Source organism: Nilaparvata lugens, chromosome 12 (genome assembly GCF_014356525.2).
Source record: "Nilaparvata lugens isolate BPH chromosome 12, ASM1435652v1, whole genome shotgun sequence".
NCBI lineage: Eukaryota > Metazoa > Arthropoda > Insecta > Hemiptera > Delphacidae > Nilaparvata > Nilaparvata lugens.
Window position 1 is genome coordinate 9,543,756 of NC_052515.1, and position 17,129 is coordinate 9,560,884.

Sequence of the window (17,129 nt, forward strand, 5' to 3'; positions counted from 1 at the left end):
ATAAACCTACTATGTTCCAAATTTCGTGAAAATCGTTAGAGCCGTTTTCGACATCCGTTGAACATAAATAACCAGATATAAAAATATTACCAGACATACAGAAATTGCTCGCCTTATATAATAGGATTATTTAAAACGTTTTGATAATTTTAGATAAAAGAAAAGTCGAAATACATGAGAAACTGAAATACAGGGTAAATAGAAGAATAAAATAAGATGAATTTACTATGTAAAGCCTTTTCATTTTGAGTATTTTCCATATGTAATATATAAATCTCAATGAATTTATTATTTCTAAAGAATAACTATGATACGTTTACAATCAGCAAATCAATAAGTTTGCTCTTCATGACATAAACTGTCATGAAAAAGCTGTATTGAGAAAAAATAAATTTCAAATGTTTAAAAAACTAATTGAAATGCTAAAATATAATTTTAAAATGTAATTGATGTTGAATAAGGAGGTTCTCTGTCAAGGTTAAAGCCAAGTGCAGAGCTTAATGTTCTAGACATATGAAAAATACTCAAAATGGAAAGGCTTTACATAGTCTAGAACTCTGTCAAGGTTAAAGCCAAGTACAAAGCTTAACGTTCCAGTCATATGAAAGATACTCAAATTATTAAAAAGGCTTTACATTGTAAATTCATCTTATTTTGTTCAATTCACCCTGTATTTCAGAACATTAAGCTTTGCACTTGGCTTTAACTTTGGCAGAGACCTTCCTTGTTCAACATCAGTTACATTTTTAAATTATATTTTAGCATTTTAATTAGTTTTTTAACATCTGGAGTTTATTTTTTCTCAATACAGCATTTTCATGACATTATTGTTAATGATGTCATGAAGAGAAAACTTATTGATTTGCTGATTGTAAATGTTATCATAGTTATTCTTTAGGAAAAATAAATTTCTATATTACATATGAAAAATACTCAAAATGAAAAGGCTTTACATAGTAAATTCATTTTATTTTATTCTTCTATTCATCCTTTATTCCAGTTTCTCATGTATTTCGACTTTTCTTTCATCTAAAATTATCAAAACGTTTTAAATAATCCTATTATATCAAGCGAGCAATTTCTGTATGTCTGTTAGTATTTTTAATGATGTCATGAAGAGCAAACTTATTGATTTGCTTATTGTAAATGTTATCATTGTTATTCTTTAGGAATAATAAATTTATTGCTTTTATAAAATAGCATTATAGTACTTTTTTGAAATTCATATAAAATAATAGATTGAAAACACAAATTGAAACGAATAGTTTCGATGATCCACATCATCTTCATACATTTCGAATTGAAATTTCTTTATCTAGTTATTCTTTGCGGATAGTGCCCACAGGAACTTTTAGCTTGTGCCTGGGTACCTTACTCTTCTCGGCTATCTTGTCTGACCAATAATATTGATGAATGTAAGGTACGTTTAATAATTTATTTGATTGTTGTGTTTATTTATTTATTCAATTGGTTAGCACAAACAATACAATAATCGGAAAACAAAAAACAGGTTATTGCCCAAAACTTTTTCAATTTCCTAATTTAGTTTCAAATTGTCCAAATATTATACATAGGTTATGTGTTGTAGGTCTGGACATGTTGACGAACGTGGCGTCAGACGTGGCTCTGAGTGACTCACTGCTGGACCCCCTGCTGGCTGTGGTCAACAAAGGTCTGGAGTCTCAGGACAGGGCGGCTGCCCTCGCCTCCCTCGAACTGCTCAACAAACTCGGCCAGAACGAGAGCAACGAGGATCTGCTGTTGAGGTGTATCGATGATAAGGTTTGTTCAACAACATTTATTATTCATTTAATTACTATTTTGCTCAGTGACTTCAATGATCATTGTCATAGCCACCTCTAATTCAAGGCACGGCCTACGATATTGCAACGTCGCAGTTTAGGCCTAGAATCTAATACATGATTGGTGAAAAAGATTTTAAAAAATACCAGCTGATCTTTTTCACCAATCATGTATTAGATTCTAGGTCCACACTGAGACGTTGCAATATCGTAGGCCAGGGCCTTGTATTAGAGGTGGCTATGTCATTGTATAGTCCGTTTAAACCTTAAGTGTGATCACATTTATTTAATCATTCAGAATTACACAACTTACAGAAAAGTAGCAATGGCTCACGCCCAAAACGGTTCCAAATCTAACTTATAAAATAGTCCAAATGTATCTAATGTCATTGAATGTATGTAAGATTGAATGAGTATGTGTGCAAGTGCACCTTGAATCAGTATGACCCATGGGCCAAAGAACAAAATCTGAAAAGTGCCATTGAAATACGTTGTGACTTGCATGTCATGTAGCTGCAACCAGCAAGTGCAAGCGTTCAGTGTGAGTGTTCCTATTGCTCTTTACAGATTTTTTTCCCATCTGCACGCTTGGTCATGCATAACCAAGCTTGCACATGCACATATACACATTCAATGTGATCACACACCCTTAGTTTACAGCTTGTGGGTTTATAGCTTATGTTATTTCTCTCGAGTAAAGGAGCAAGGTACTGGGATTACTGAAAATTCATGAAGAAGTAAATACATAGAGATATTGTATTTGCTTCGTGGAACACGTCATAGTTCACCAGAGCTTATTTCACATGCAAATCAAATCACTTATTCTTATTGTAAAAATTACCTTTGTGCTTATCTGTATAAAATGGTGAAATTGTTGACTTGGACCTTGAATATTCCATTATTCATTCATTAATTTATTGGTTCAAGATACACAATTATTTATCAAAATTATTGAGTGACTGAACATTTTTGAACTTGAAAATTAAAATTTTTTGCTTCTTTGAACACTTGAACCCAGTATTTGTTCATCAATTATAGTAGGAAATTAATCCCGGTTTAACTTGAATACATATATTTCTGAAGAATATTCTGTGGAATTTTTCAATGACCACCGTGCTCACGGGTAGTACATTATTGCATTTATCGGAGTTTTTTTTACATAGAGTTGAATTATTTCCATTCAAAAAATTATATTTATTAAAAGTAATGGCTCATATAAAAAACAGATAACTAAAAATTGCTGATAAAGTAATTTTCTAGGTTTGTTTTCCTTATGCAAAATAATTGTTGTTTTTTGAACTTTCGAAACAAGCTTTTTTTAATAAGTCAGGCTGTCAGGCTATTTTTGACTTCTTTTCTATTTTTGATCATTCTTTTCGGTGATACTTGATATAATTGATTGTGTTTATATATCCAAGTAATTTTATTTAATGTTTCTATCCATATTTTTGAAAGTACTGTATTGTGTGAAGGAGGCAAAATTGGTTTCAGCCTGTTGTTTCAATTAATAAAAATTATTTTTATTATTTTGTCAGGTGTACGAGAGGATCTGCGAACTTCTGACTCTGCAGGATATAATGGTGCTGGTGCACACACTCGAGTGTCTCTACTCGCTCACTTCGCTCGGCGAGCGTTCGTGCAACGCCATTGTCAGGGTGCATGGCGCACTCGACACCCTTGTATCGCTGCTCACTGTTGAGGTAACACCACTGAATAACATCTACTTTATTACGATATTCCCTAACAGTTTTCAGTATGATGACATACATACCTGTACCAATTAAACAATATAAACAACTTCAAATTCATAACCAAACATAACTAGCTTCTATCAGTTTACAACTTGATGACAAACCTGTATCAATTAAACAATCTAAACAACTTCAAATTCATAACCAAATATAACTTCGAATCAAGATTATAAACTGAATTCATAACTTTTTCAACACATTATTTCGTCAATTAAAGATCGCAGCTTAGAATGGATGAAAAACCACAATCTTCAACTTTTACCAGATAGATAAATATTTGACTAGACCTTTGACTAGATTCGACTAGAATATTTGACTAGACCTTTGACTTGATACGGTATCGATATGAACAATCAACTTTAACTCATATAACATATCGACTAATATAGCATGATTCATTTTAACATTTTCAATAATCGAAACTTCAATTCATCAAAATTTGGGAGAAGACAGTTTTGGGCTATGTCTGTTGTCTTCTCCCAATCATATTATTGTATAATGTGATGATTTGTGATTGTCAATAATTGTGCATATCACTGTGTAAAAGGCTCTAATACTGGAATAATATGTTTTGTTTTATAATGTAACTTACCTATTGAAGGAAAAGGGCTACTGCTCTTTGTATTGGTAATTAATCTTTTTCTTATTCTTCTTCAAGGATTAAGTCCAGTAAATAACCTGTTCCGGTACCCATCTTTTCCTCGGCCTTCCTATATCTGTTTTCCCAGTTGTTTAGTCTCTAAAGGGATTCTTCCTGGAGGTATCCTGGGAATTAATATAATATTCAATAGAACACTCAATTTTCATGCTAGGAAAATTAAACGTAGAATCATATCATGTAAGCATTCAGTCCTTCATAACGACATATCAATTAGATAAATTAAACGTAGAATCATATCATGTAAGCATTCAGTCCTTCATAACGACATATCAATTTAGATGTTGAGTATAGTACATATGTTATATGTTATTACATTTTAAAAACGTATTTCTTCAGTACTACTTTATTATGTTAGTTTAAATAATACCATAGTACCCTTTTATAAAGTTATTACATTCATTACTAGATAATTTAACGGAAGTTTCATTATCAATTTATCTAAATTTGAAATTCTTTGTTTTATTCTGATTCATAGTTTCAGATTGAAGATTTGAAGTGAACATAACCTACATAATATTTGGACAATTTGTGACAAAATCAGGAAATTGAAGGAGTTTTGGGCAATAGCATGTTTTTTCTTTTCCGACTATTGTATTGTTTGCTCAATCTAATAAATAATAAATAAATTACATAAAATCTACATTAACAACATTTGAAAACTATACAAACTTAACATTTGAAAACTATATTTCCTTTTCAGGAAAAATCCAGCCCCTTAATTATGAATTGAATATTTTTAGTTTAAATATAAGAAGTTTGAAAAGAAATTTTGATCAAATTCTCATTATTTTGAACAGCATGAGAACAAAATTTGAGGTTCTAATTTTTACTGAAACCTGGACTTCTGAAGAAGAAAAATCACTGTTAAACATTAATGGCTATAATTTATATATAAAAAGTAACTCCTTGAATCGTTCAGATGGAATTGTCATGTATGTAGCTAATAGTATTTCCTCGAAAAAAATTGATAGTCCAAACGAATATCCTTTCTTAGCTGTTGAGCTGCAAACTAAAAATAATAAATATTTAGTAACATCCGTTTATAGATCTCCTAGTACAAGTATACCTTTATTTATAGAACAACTTGATAATTATATGAATGGCTCATGCTTTAATTTTGATTATTCATTAGTGATAGGTGATGTAAATATTGATTTGTTATGTAACTCTAAAAAAAACGCATGATTATTTGTCTATTATGAGTTCGCATGGGTTTGAGTCCTTTGTCAATAGAAAAACTCGTCCTGCTTCAAATACTTGTTTAGACCATATTTTTCTAAATCCAAACATAATGACTCATTAAAAACTGCTGTATTAGAAATGTCAATTACTGATCATTATGCGACTGCTCTTCACGCATCAATTAAAAGAGATGTTTGTTCTCGATCTAGTAAGCCATGTAAGTTTATTGAAGTGATGAATGTTGATAAAGAAAAGTTGTTAGAGGAGAGTGCTTTAATGAATTGGGAGATTGACGCGAATAGAAGTATTGAAACATTAGTAAATGAATTTGTAAATAATGTAAAAACGTGCATCAGTAGAGCAACAGTTATTAAAAAGGTTAATTTAACTAAAAAACATTTGAAACCTTGGATGTCCAATGGAATTCTAAAGTCCATAACTATAAGAGATAGATTATATAAAAGATTGAAAAATGAACCATTTAATGTAGAGCTGAGAAGGAAATTCCTGTCTTACAGAAATAGAATAGTAGATCTAATTAGAAAAGCAAAAGATTTTTATTATCAATCAGAAATAAATAAAGCTCAAGGTGACCCTAAGAAGATATGGTCTGTGATAAATCAAGCAATTATTGGGGTAAATAAGAATTCACAATTACATGTAAATCAAGATCTTAATGCTTTGAATGACTATTTTGTGAATGTAGGTATAAATCAAGCGCAGGAAATTGATATACATGGACAGAATGAAGTTCAATATTTGGAACAAACAATAGATATTGAAAATGCATTTAATTTCAATTTTGTTACTGAAACAGAAATCAAGGAAGTAATCAAAAGTTTGAATGATAATAAGGCACCTGGATGGGATAACATATCCAACAGCGTGCTAAAACTATTAACTGACACAATCTCTAAACCTCTTTCAGAAATTTTCAATTGTTGTTTTTCACCTGGATACTTTCCCTTGCATTTCAAACATGCAAAAGTTATCCCTTTACACAAGGGGGGGAGTAAAGAAATACCTCAAAATTATAGACCAATTAGCATGCTAAGTTCTATTTCTAAAATTTTCGAAAAATTGGTAAAGAAAAGATTAGTTGAATATCTAGATGTTAATAAAATCCTTGATAAGAGGCAGTTTGGTTTCCAACAGGGTAGAAGCACAGAGGATGCATTGGAGTCCTTAACTGAGACAATATACAATGGTTTCAAAACAAATAAAAAAACCTTGGTAATGTTTCTGGACCTGGCCAAGGCTTTTGACACAGTACCACATGATAAAATGATCCAGAAACTATCTAATATTGGTATTCAAGGAATAGAGTTAGATTTCTTTGAAAGTTATCTAAGGGGTAGAAGCCAAATCGTTAGCTGTGGTGGTAGTAATAGTGAGATTAGAGATGTGACATGGGGTCTACCTCAAGGGACTGTATTGGGACCAGTTTTATTTTTGATCTATGTTAATAACCTGCCTAGTGTACTGGACTCAGTTGGGTCTAAGACAATTTGTTTTGCTGATGACACAGCACTTATCTTCCAAGAAGGTTCCTGGGAAGATGTTATCAAGCAAACAAAAGTGGGTTACTATAAGGTTTCTCAGTGGCTAAAATGTAATTATTTGAGACTAAATCTTGGTAAAACAAAATGTATGACCTTCAGTCCAACAACAAGAGGAGATCTAGATATGAACAGGCTTTGTTTGAATAATGCTTGTAACAGGTATCCATGTGATTCTTGCAATGAGGTTATGAGAGTGTAAACAATTACAAGTATCTTGGTATTTTTGTTGATAAGCATCTACGCTGGTCACCTCAGATTAGCTACCTTTGTAGAAAATTAAGGGTGGTCAATTTAAAAATGTACATGCTTAGAAGTATTTTGAGTCTAAAATTACTAAAATCTGTTTATTTTGCTCTATTCCAATCCTTAGTTCAGTATGGTAATTCTATATGGGGAGGAACTTTTGATTCAACTTTAAAACCTCTATTTGTTTTACAAAAGTTAGTTATCAAAACAATAATGAGGTATCCGAGAGATTTCCCAAGTGTCACATTGTTTCAAAATTCCAATCTGTTCACTATAAGACAATTGTTCATTTTAAAGACTATTAAGAAACATGTACTCAAATTAAAAAATATTCAAAATTTTCAAAGAGTAACTAGACAAGTCGCTCAAAACTTGATCACAATTGAAAGAGTTGATAGCACCCTATCCCGTAGAAGTATTTCATATTTGAGAAATAAACTCTATAATAAAGTTCCAAGAGGATGGTTGTTAAAGAAGCCTAAAATAAAAGATTTCCATACCTGGGTGAAAGAAAATTATTTTTATTCAATTAATGATTTGGTTTAATATTGATTGATGTTATATGAATCTTAAATTCAGCTTATGTATATCTTTAATTTATTGTTATTTCTTAGAATGGAATATTTAGTTGGTTGAATGTTAATTACTGTTAGCCTATATTATAATATTGTAGGATCATTTATATATTAATATTAATGTATAAGTGAATAAGTTATATTAAGACTCCACGTTGGCGTACAAGTTTTCTTTTGCCGACGTGTAGCACAAAGTTGTCAATTTCCTTTCAGTTGTATTCTGTATATATTTTTGTGCAATAAACGATTTGATTTGATTTGATTTTTTTTGTTTTTTAGGCACAAAGCTACGGTCCCAAAGCGTGTGTACTGATGCGTGTTGTGGAGACTGTGTCCACTTCTGCACTGGGCACCACAGCCCCAACACCACAGACCGCGGTGACCACCCCGACACCAGTCAACCTCACCACGGTGCACACCACCACCACCACGCCTGCATCCCCACAGTTTGTGGTGGCCGCACCTCAACCACATCTGGTGGTGACGTCACAGCAGTCCGCCATCACAACGTCACAGCCGTCTCACCTCGTAGTGACGTCACAGCCGCATCTGGTGGTGACGTCACAACACCAACAGGTGGTCACCACTGGCAGTGGCCAGCACTTTGTGGTGGCTTCACAGGCGGGCGGCGGCCATTTTGTTGTGACGTCACAGACGGGCTCGACGACGCCGGCCAGGTTTGTGACGTCGCAGAATCAGCAGAACGTGACGCTGGTGCAGGCGGGTTCGGGAACGGGAGCGTTTGCTACGCAGAGAGGTGAGTTTTAATAAATAGGTTTCTAGAAGTAGTTAAAAAATTTGTTGTATGATTAGAATGGCTTGGATTTAGAGTTTAACTGAAAGTCTTTCATATTAAAAATAATACTGAGAACATTGAAAATTTAGTATTCATATTATGTATTCAGTACTCCCATATGCGGCCATGCTCGAAAGAGCTTGCATATGAGTAATGTTACTTATTGCAATATTTTAATGAATGAATAAGACATTGATGTAGTCAATGCCGCTATATATTGTGGTATATACTTTTCATGGGAACGCGATTAGGTGCCACCCTGACTACTCGACACCTCCGTCAACCTGTTTTTAGGGGACAAGTTGACGTGAGCCATCCCCGTCTACTTGTCTCCTTTCTAAGGAGGTGACAACTAGTCGGTGGGACACTCTGACGCGAGGGTGCGAGGTGTCAAGTTGTCGTTTACGGTCATGACTAGTTGGCACCTTCGGTCCAGTAGGTGTCAAGTAGTCGGGGGGACAACATGGCGGCAATGGTATATTTTTACGAGGGTACAAGTAGTCGCCTATGGCCAAAATAACCAGGTGTCAGGTAGTTGGGGTGACACCTAGACGGCTACCCCTTTTTATTATAGAGAAATACCACAACATCTCTTTCTATACAATCAAATCTTACATATCACGTTCACAGTTGCCAGAGTCAATATTATTTAATAATTGAAGTTCTTACATACAAAATTTGATCCAATTTCAACAGTTATAAGAAGCTATGTATCATTTTAGTTTCTTACCACTAAGCGAGACAGATTACAGTTTTCCTACATCCTGAGGGTAACTGATGTTGTCTATCTGTTTATGTGTGATTGTAGTAGGGATACCAGGCTTTCCCTTGTGTTTGTGGGACGATGACAAACTGGACTGACGACAAAATGGGCTTCCGCCAAAGTTGCACGCCGTCAAACTGGGCTGCATTCCTTAGAGTGCAAGTCTGGCGGTGCATGCAACGACAAACTGGGCTGGAAAACCAGCCCAGTTTGTTGTCGGCCCACTTTGTCGCCAGCCCAGTTTGACGCGGTACTGTGTTTGTTCGTTCAAATTGACTTCAACTTTTGCAAAGTATAACTGATGTTGTCTGTATTTGTGTGTGATTGCAGTAGTGATGCCAGTAAGCACAACTAGCACTCAGCAGGTGGCACTAGAGAATGAGCAGTTTGCTCTGAACTGGTTGCGACAGACATTCGAGGCGGTGCCCCAGGGTGGTCAGGGGGGCCCGGCTAAGGTGGAGCAGGGGGAACTGTACAAGCAATACATCACCAGCTGTGCCAAGATAGGGCGGCGAGGTGTCATTGCTCCCAACCATTTTCCGCGTTGTGTCAGGTTAGTAATTTTCTGTTGAATCTTGTGTTCTAATCTTGAGATTTTCAATCGCATCTCTTTAATACAAAGGATTGATAGTTCTTCAGTCGAATTTTTACGAAATGTCTAGTGAAATTCATAACTCTGTTGATTATTCACTTTGAAACTAAGTGTCTCAACTTCAATAGAGTTATCAAGTATTTCTTCATGGAAAACAACATAGAAATATTCAAGTTTAGAAATACGTTGGACCAATGGTTTTTCTCAACTTTCCGTTGCGTTATCCAGCACATGACGAGAAGGCCTCTGGCAGACATTTGAAAACCATTACCTTCAATGAAAATCAGGGACCTTCTCGTTATCAGGTTATTGTAATATATCATCACCAGGTTTCTCCCAGTATTCAAGCAGCCTTGGGAGCATATAGAGATTATTAATAGTTATGACAAAATAATATGCTAAAAGTAGGATTTTTCATGCTTTTTAGTGCTTTCAATTACTAAATAATATTATTGAAGTATAGTGAATTATGGAGATGAAATGACGCAAACCAACTGAATTGATACAAATCTTGAGTTAACGAAAGTAGCTAGTTTTTCATTATGCAATTTTATGATTCATCTGCTCTATATGCAATAGAATTGAGTACGTAATACTGAATGAATATCAGTTGATAATACTGAATAACAAAAAAAAGTTTTTTTGTTGAAGAAACTCAGTAGATGTGTTGATAATTTGCTTTAATTGACTATGGTGTAACATTCAGAATTTAAATTGAACGAGTTCAATTAAAATTTTCTGTTCAAATCTAGAATGAATATAAACCATTTTGAAAAGCAAAACTAAATTGAGTCAAGTTATAGAAGGTGTGATGAATAAAGTTCAATTTAGAATTATCTCGAATAATTATTAAAATATAATTTTAGGTTAGCTTTTTCCAAATTAGTTGAATTTTTCCTTATTTTATAAATGGAGTATTGGACATTAACTTTGAAACAAGCTATTCAGCTCACTGAAGCTTACTTATACTTATTTATTTCTTACATAGAGTATAAACAATATATTATTAAGTATATATTTATCCGTTTATTTATTTTTATTTATTCATTTTTTTCTATTTATTTATTCGTTCATTAATTTTATCGACGTATTAATGGCTTCCTGTGGTTTGCAGGACGGTATTCGGTCTGAACGTGGGTCCGAAGCAGTCGGTGGTTGGAGAGATCACTGTGCACAACTACGAAGGCATCCAACCGAAACCAACGGCCACCGTCAAAGCAATACTACCACAATCACAACAGCAACAGACAACCGTTGTCATGGCGACGCCAGCCACCACAACAACACTTCCCGCCATTTCGACATCGTCGTCCATCGTTACTGCTGTAAATGTCGCCACTTCTATTCCTTCTTCTTCTTCTACTTCTTCCACTTCTGTTCATTCTGTTAGTTGTAGCACATCTCCCCCTCCTCCTTCTCTCCCTCCTCCACCTCCTCCTCCGTTGCTTGTGTCCTCCTCTACATCCACCTCCCCTCCTCCTCCTCCTCTCAATCCTCCTCCTCCACAGTTTTCCTCTGTTTCGACTTCGACTGCTTCTGTGAACCCCTCCTCCTGTCAGCAGTTTCCCCCCGTTTCGCCCATTCTCAAGGCACAGCTGTGCGCCCCCCCGAAGCCTCCCTCTAGTGGGGGTCCCGGTGGCGCCCCCAAACGCGAGCCGAAAACTAAGGTAAGTGCGACGGAGAAGGTGTGTGGGGTTGGTGGGGGAGTGGAGCAAGAAAAATCAGTGAGAAAGATTGTGGGGGGGAATCGTGGTTTAGTGTCTAATTTCGTGTCGAGAACTAGAGAATCATGTATTTGATGTTCAAAGAGTCACTGTATATGTCTCTAATAATTTTGATATTGGGTTCTAAAACAGTCAATGTTATTTTATTAATATTTATGTTGGGAGTAAGATAATCTAGGTTTTGTCACTGGATTTGATGTTGGAAGAGTGAAGATCACTGTTTATGTCAATAATTTTTGTGTTAAGATGAAAAAATCAATGTTATTTTACTAAACATTTTATCCAAGTGGAGGATTTGCTACTAATTTCTATGTTGGCAGTAGAAAAATTGATGTTTTGTGTCATTGTTAAATGTTGGCAGTAGGAAAATCAAGGTTTTGCCTCAGAATTTCACTTATTTAGAAAAACAAGGATTTGTTACTAATTTTTGTATTTGGGGTATAAGTTTTTTTGTCTCTAAATTTGATGCTGGGAAGTTCGGGATAACTTCAACTTACCAATCTCTACCAATTAAACTACTAAATTGAACAATATAATTAAACTACATAATAATCAACCAAATAAAATAAGTAATCAAACTAAATGAATGAATACACCAAATAAACTTAGTAACCAGATAGGGTGGATCATGTTTCTTGCAGAAAAGATAGCGTTCAGTTTTCTATTATTACATAGACCGTAGATATTATTTTGCTTGTCAGTGGTATCATCATCTAAAGTCATAAATAAGATATTTTTCTAATTTCATATGAATTTGTATTGAATTCGAAAGGATTCAGTACTGAAACAGGAGGATTTAAGGACAGTTTGCATTTTGGGTTTTCTTCTCATCAGAAACTCATTATGTCTTAAGACTCTTGAGTAGCAAAGATTTAATGATAACCATTTTCAAGTTGCACAAGATTTTCAAATTGAGGTTGTAAATCAAAATCAATTTTCATCATTTTTCAAATATGAAAGCTCACATAATTGTAAGAGCAAAATTGTAATTGAAATTTATTTGTATTGTTTTGAAAATTTGAAATGTAATTGAAATAGGCAAATTGGTAGTTAGGTAGAATTATTTAGGAAATGATTATCAGCAGTCTCAAAGGGAATTGCAGTCTTCAATAATCAGGTTTGTTTCCATATATCTTCAATTTTTCAAGTCAGTATGACTAGACAAAAATAGTCCGTAGATTAGAAAGTTGTATTTAGACGGTAGATTAGTTGTATTTTTGTTATCTTAGAATATTTTCTGGTCTGTTGATAGAGATATCTTCATTCAATCTCAATAAGAATATATTTCAAGTTTGTCTATTTATTCGAAATTTTTCCAATACTCTTTCACAACTTTAAAATCTTCCGTTTTAAAATTGAATCATGCTAGTTTGAATTAGGATAAACAGAATCCATTATGAGATTTCTGAAATTGATTCAATTTTTTTTCTTGAAATTGTTTTCCGTTTCATAGTTTCCACTGATTTTTCTTTGCTCATTTATTTCATCATTATTGTGTAATCTTTTTCTACATTAGTTTCTTATTATTTCCATCCCCTTTGTATTCTATTATATCTTTATTCTCTTTTCAACAGTTTTCATTTTGTATTTTTTTTCTATTTAAATCTTTTCATGAAAAAAAATTATTGATATCTTCATTCATATCTACACATTTTTTCTCAAATCTTATCCATCCTTGATTGGTAAACTATTTGTTATTTCTCATTCAATTTGAACAGGCAAAAACCATGATTTACTTCTTTACTCCATATTTGCATGCATTTGTTTGATGAAATAAATATTTTGAGAGAAAGACATGTTCAAATTTAAAATGTAATACATTGATTTCTATATGAGAGTAAATATAATTACTTATAGTTTCATTGTTGGACAATCTCTTCTATTCACTTTTGTATTCAATTCCAGTAGAGTTCACTGATTTCATATTACAATAAATTACAATTTAGATACAGTATTGGAGTATTATCATTAATTATGTTTGAGAATGTAGATAGAATCTTCATGTCTTGTTTAGAGTTTATAATGCCTATTTATTTTTCCCCTCCGAAAACTAAAGATTAATACTGACAGTGCATCAAACCAATCCAGTGGTTTATCATTCAGTCTCTTATAATAATTTAATATTTTTGTTTAGAGCACTAATTTATTATTATTGTACTAAAATTTCTTGAACATCTATTTGACATTGATAATTTAATTATATAGCCAATTACCAATATACTCTCAAAGGACATCTTTATATTCTCCAGCACTACGTCATTTCTGAGAGATTGAACAATAATTTCTTCCTTGAATACTGTACTTTATTTACAAGTACGATTCAAAATTCCAGATAAATATTCAAATGTTTATTTAATTTATTCTCTTATATTTAACTCAATTAAATAATAATATCGAGTGACCTGGCTGGCTCAGGTCTGATGTCAGAGTCTTCAGGTCGCAACTAATATTAATCAACCCGAAGTATATCGTTTTTAACTTGAAATTTTAATTGATTTTAAGTTTGTAAACCAACCATACTCAGATGCTAAGTCAACATCTCTGGGGATACTGTACATCTCTGTATTTCTTGGTAAATAAATTTGAGTTTGAATTAAATGATCATCAATTTAATCTCTTAGTTGTCATGAATATGAACTACTCTAAACAAGACATGAAAACACTCGGTTACACAGTATTTGGTAGTAGATTGTCGGAGTAAGTGTTGTGTTTGTGTGTGTGTTTCCACCTTGACTGCATCCCATCCATCCACAGATGTCCGCGCATCCCCACCTGAGTCAGGCGTTGTTGGGCGCCGGAGCAGCGACGACAACTAAGACCACTTTGTCGTCGGCCTCTCTGACAACGTCCTCCACGTTGTCGTCGGCTACTCTGACATCGTCATCATCCACCACTTTGTCACCGTCCACAGCGGAGCAGTCTCAGTCAGCGTCCACTTCACTGATCAAGAGTCTGCTAGCCAACAAGGTAGGCGATCAGCCAACGGGTAACGTCAATCAGCTAACCGCCGGCAATCAGGTGACCGGCAATCAAGTGATGGTTGTCACTAGTAGTGCCGCCAACACAGGTAGTGCGGCCACTCTACACTATCAGCTCACTACGTCGACTTCAGGCAACTTGCAGCTAGAACAGGTAAGGCGTACCACTCTAGGTCTATCTACCTGTCTATCTATGATCATCTAGTTTCCCCACACACGTTGTGCCAGTTGCACGAAAATCCAAACTAGGTACCGTAAAATGACTTAATTGCCTTCAAATCGACAATCACGTTGTTGGTCAGACAGTACCATAGAGAAAATATAGCATAATGCTATCTTTTCTTTATGGTATAAACCTAACCTACTTATAACATCATAACTAGAATAGGCAAAACATCTAGAATATAATAAACACGTCTTGAACACCCACTAGTTTAACGTCTTAATTATGACGTATATCATAATAATTAAATTTTTTCCAAAAATATTTATTTTTCTTATAGCCCATCAGTCTCGTTTTTCCTTCTTCTGTTCTTATTCGTTTAAATTTCGATAATTCTTATCATATTGTAGTTTGCCTACTCTCTCAAGTTGTGCTTCCGAAACAATATTAGCTCTACTCAGAAGTAAGAGAATACCAATGTGTAAACATTTCTAAAAAAATTGTCATTCACATTATTGTTGAATTTATCTCCATTAAGAAGTATTATCATTTAAAAATTGATCTATCCTTCAGCCAATTATCCCATTCTTCATCTACTCATTCCATTTTGTACAATTATAACGTCAAATTAAAAAAAAAACAAAACAAATTTATCTTTCTCCTTCAATCTTAATACTTGAATAATCACCTCTTAGTTATTATAGTTCCTGAAATTGAGTATTATCGTCTGATGGTGATCACCAATGAAATCGGTGGTTAACTGATGGTCGATTTAATCGCCATCAAATCATTGGTCAACACATCAACAGGTGACAGTTTGTCTAACACCACTAATAGCCCCCCTTGTGTGAAAAGTATCATTTTTTAGGCATGAGTTTTTTGTTTGCGTTTGTTAGTTTGTTTTTTGAGTTTGAGTTGATTTAGTTTTATGATATGTTTTCCTTCGTATAGTCTTTTTTGCATGTAACTTTCTATTCTTCTTTGTGGTATTTGAAGAAGTTTTTCTAGATAGCCATTAATTCAGTCCATAAATATAATAATAAGCTATATTATATCCTATAATTTAGCTTTAATTTTTTAATTTTTTCTATTGTAGATTTTAGATAGAAGCTTTCTCATTATAAGATTTGAAATTATCTTTTAAATGCATTATTTCCACTTGTCATTTGTTGTCATCTTCATCATTTCATATTCATCGATGTGTGAAATCTTGATTTTATTCACATTTTTTATCCTCTTATCAATGTTTTTGTTGATCGTTAATTGTTCATTGTTCAATGACGTCTGAGAGGTATAAGAAGTGATTAACTAATGAATTCAAATTGTGTATTCTTGATTCCAAACTATACAAATATTATTAATATATTGTTAAATTTCTAAGATTATCTGATTTGATTATTATTTTTTTTTAGAAAACTCTGTTTTTCTAACAGGGCTATCGTTTTAAACTAAATAGTTCACTAACACATTACTAAATATTGATGTATTAACATTGAAAATAACAATATTGACCCAGTACTAATTTGATTGGTTGTTCTCATTTTTGTGTTGAATCAAGTTTTCAAATAGACTAACATGTTTTGAGTAGACATGAATTTGATAATGAGCCGGGACTTGAAGGTTTGTAAAATCTGAAAATTGCTCCATAAAGTTTATTTAATTGTGCAGACATCAAATATATATGTAGTGAAAGAAAGAGTCCAAATAGCTATATGTCGTGAGGTATCTCAGTAGTAATGAAAGAAAGTATTGAAACTGCTGCAATGTTGAAAATAGCAAAGCATTTAAGAGTAATCATATTGAAGCAGTAGAATATTGTCTAAAATATAATGAATTTATTGAAAAGTTACATACATGTTGAAACACCTATGTTGTTATCTTCAGTGTGAGATCCACTGAAGTTGACACCATAGGTGTTGCATCATGTATGTAACTTTTCAATAAATTCATTATATTTTAGACAATATTCCAGTGCTTCATTATGGATAAATATCACTATATCCCACAAAAACAGTATCTGAAGTTATTATATTTGGAAACTTATTCTTTATTAATTGAATGAATGGAGATATTGAAACTGAAATGAAAAAAGTAACTATTAATATAGTTGTACATGGATGAGAATAAGCTCAGACCGCTGCGATTTCAAAATTTTTCTCGTGACTGAACCATCTATAACTAGATTTTTAAATCTATAATGATAATAGTGAAGGTGTCAATATTGTTCAGTAATAATGATGAATTATTTTACTCTAGGAGAGCTCTCTATGCCAATTCAATTAATGTATTTGTGTAGACGGGATTATCGTACATTTTAAGGTTTTGAAATACAGA

The 17,129-nt window shown here is 33.3% G+C and overlaps 1 protein-coding gene across 1 annotated transcript in view; it reads left to right on the forward strand.

The window, feature by feature from the left end:
* LOC111044402 (AT-rich interactive domain-containing protein 2-like) overlaps positions 1-17,129 on the forward strand; it is a 120,246-nt gene that overhangs the window by 71,325 nt on the left and 31,792 nt on the right. The window contains exons 8-13 of the mRNA XM_039439448.1: positions 1,589-1,782; positions 3,338-3,502; positions 8,059-8,536; positions 9,669-9,891; positions 11,045-11,597; positions 14,409-14,786. Of these exons, the coding sequence (XP_039295382.1) occupies positions 1,589-1,782; positions 3,338-3,502; positions 8,059-8,536; positions 9,669-9,891; positions 11,045-11,597; positions 14,409-14,786 (1,991 nt within the window). The remainder of the gene's footprint in view (positions 1-1,588; positions 1,783-3,337; positions 3,503-8,058; positions 8,537-9,668; positions 9,892-11,044; positions 11,598-14,408; positions 14,787-17,129) is intronic.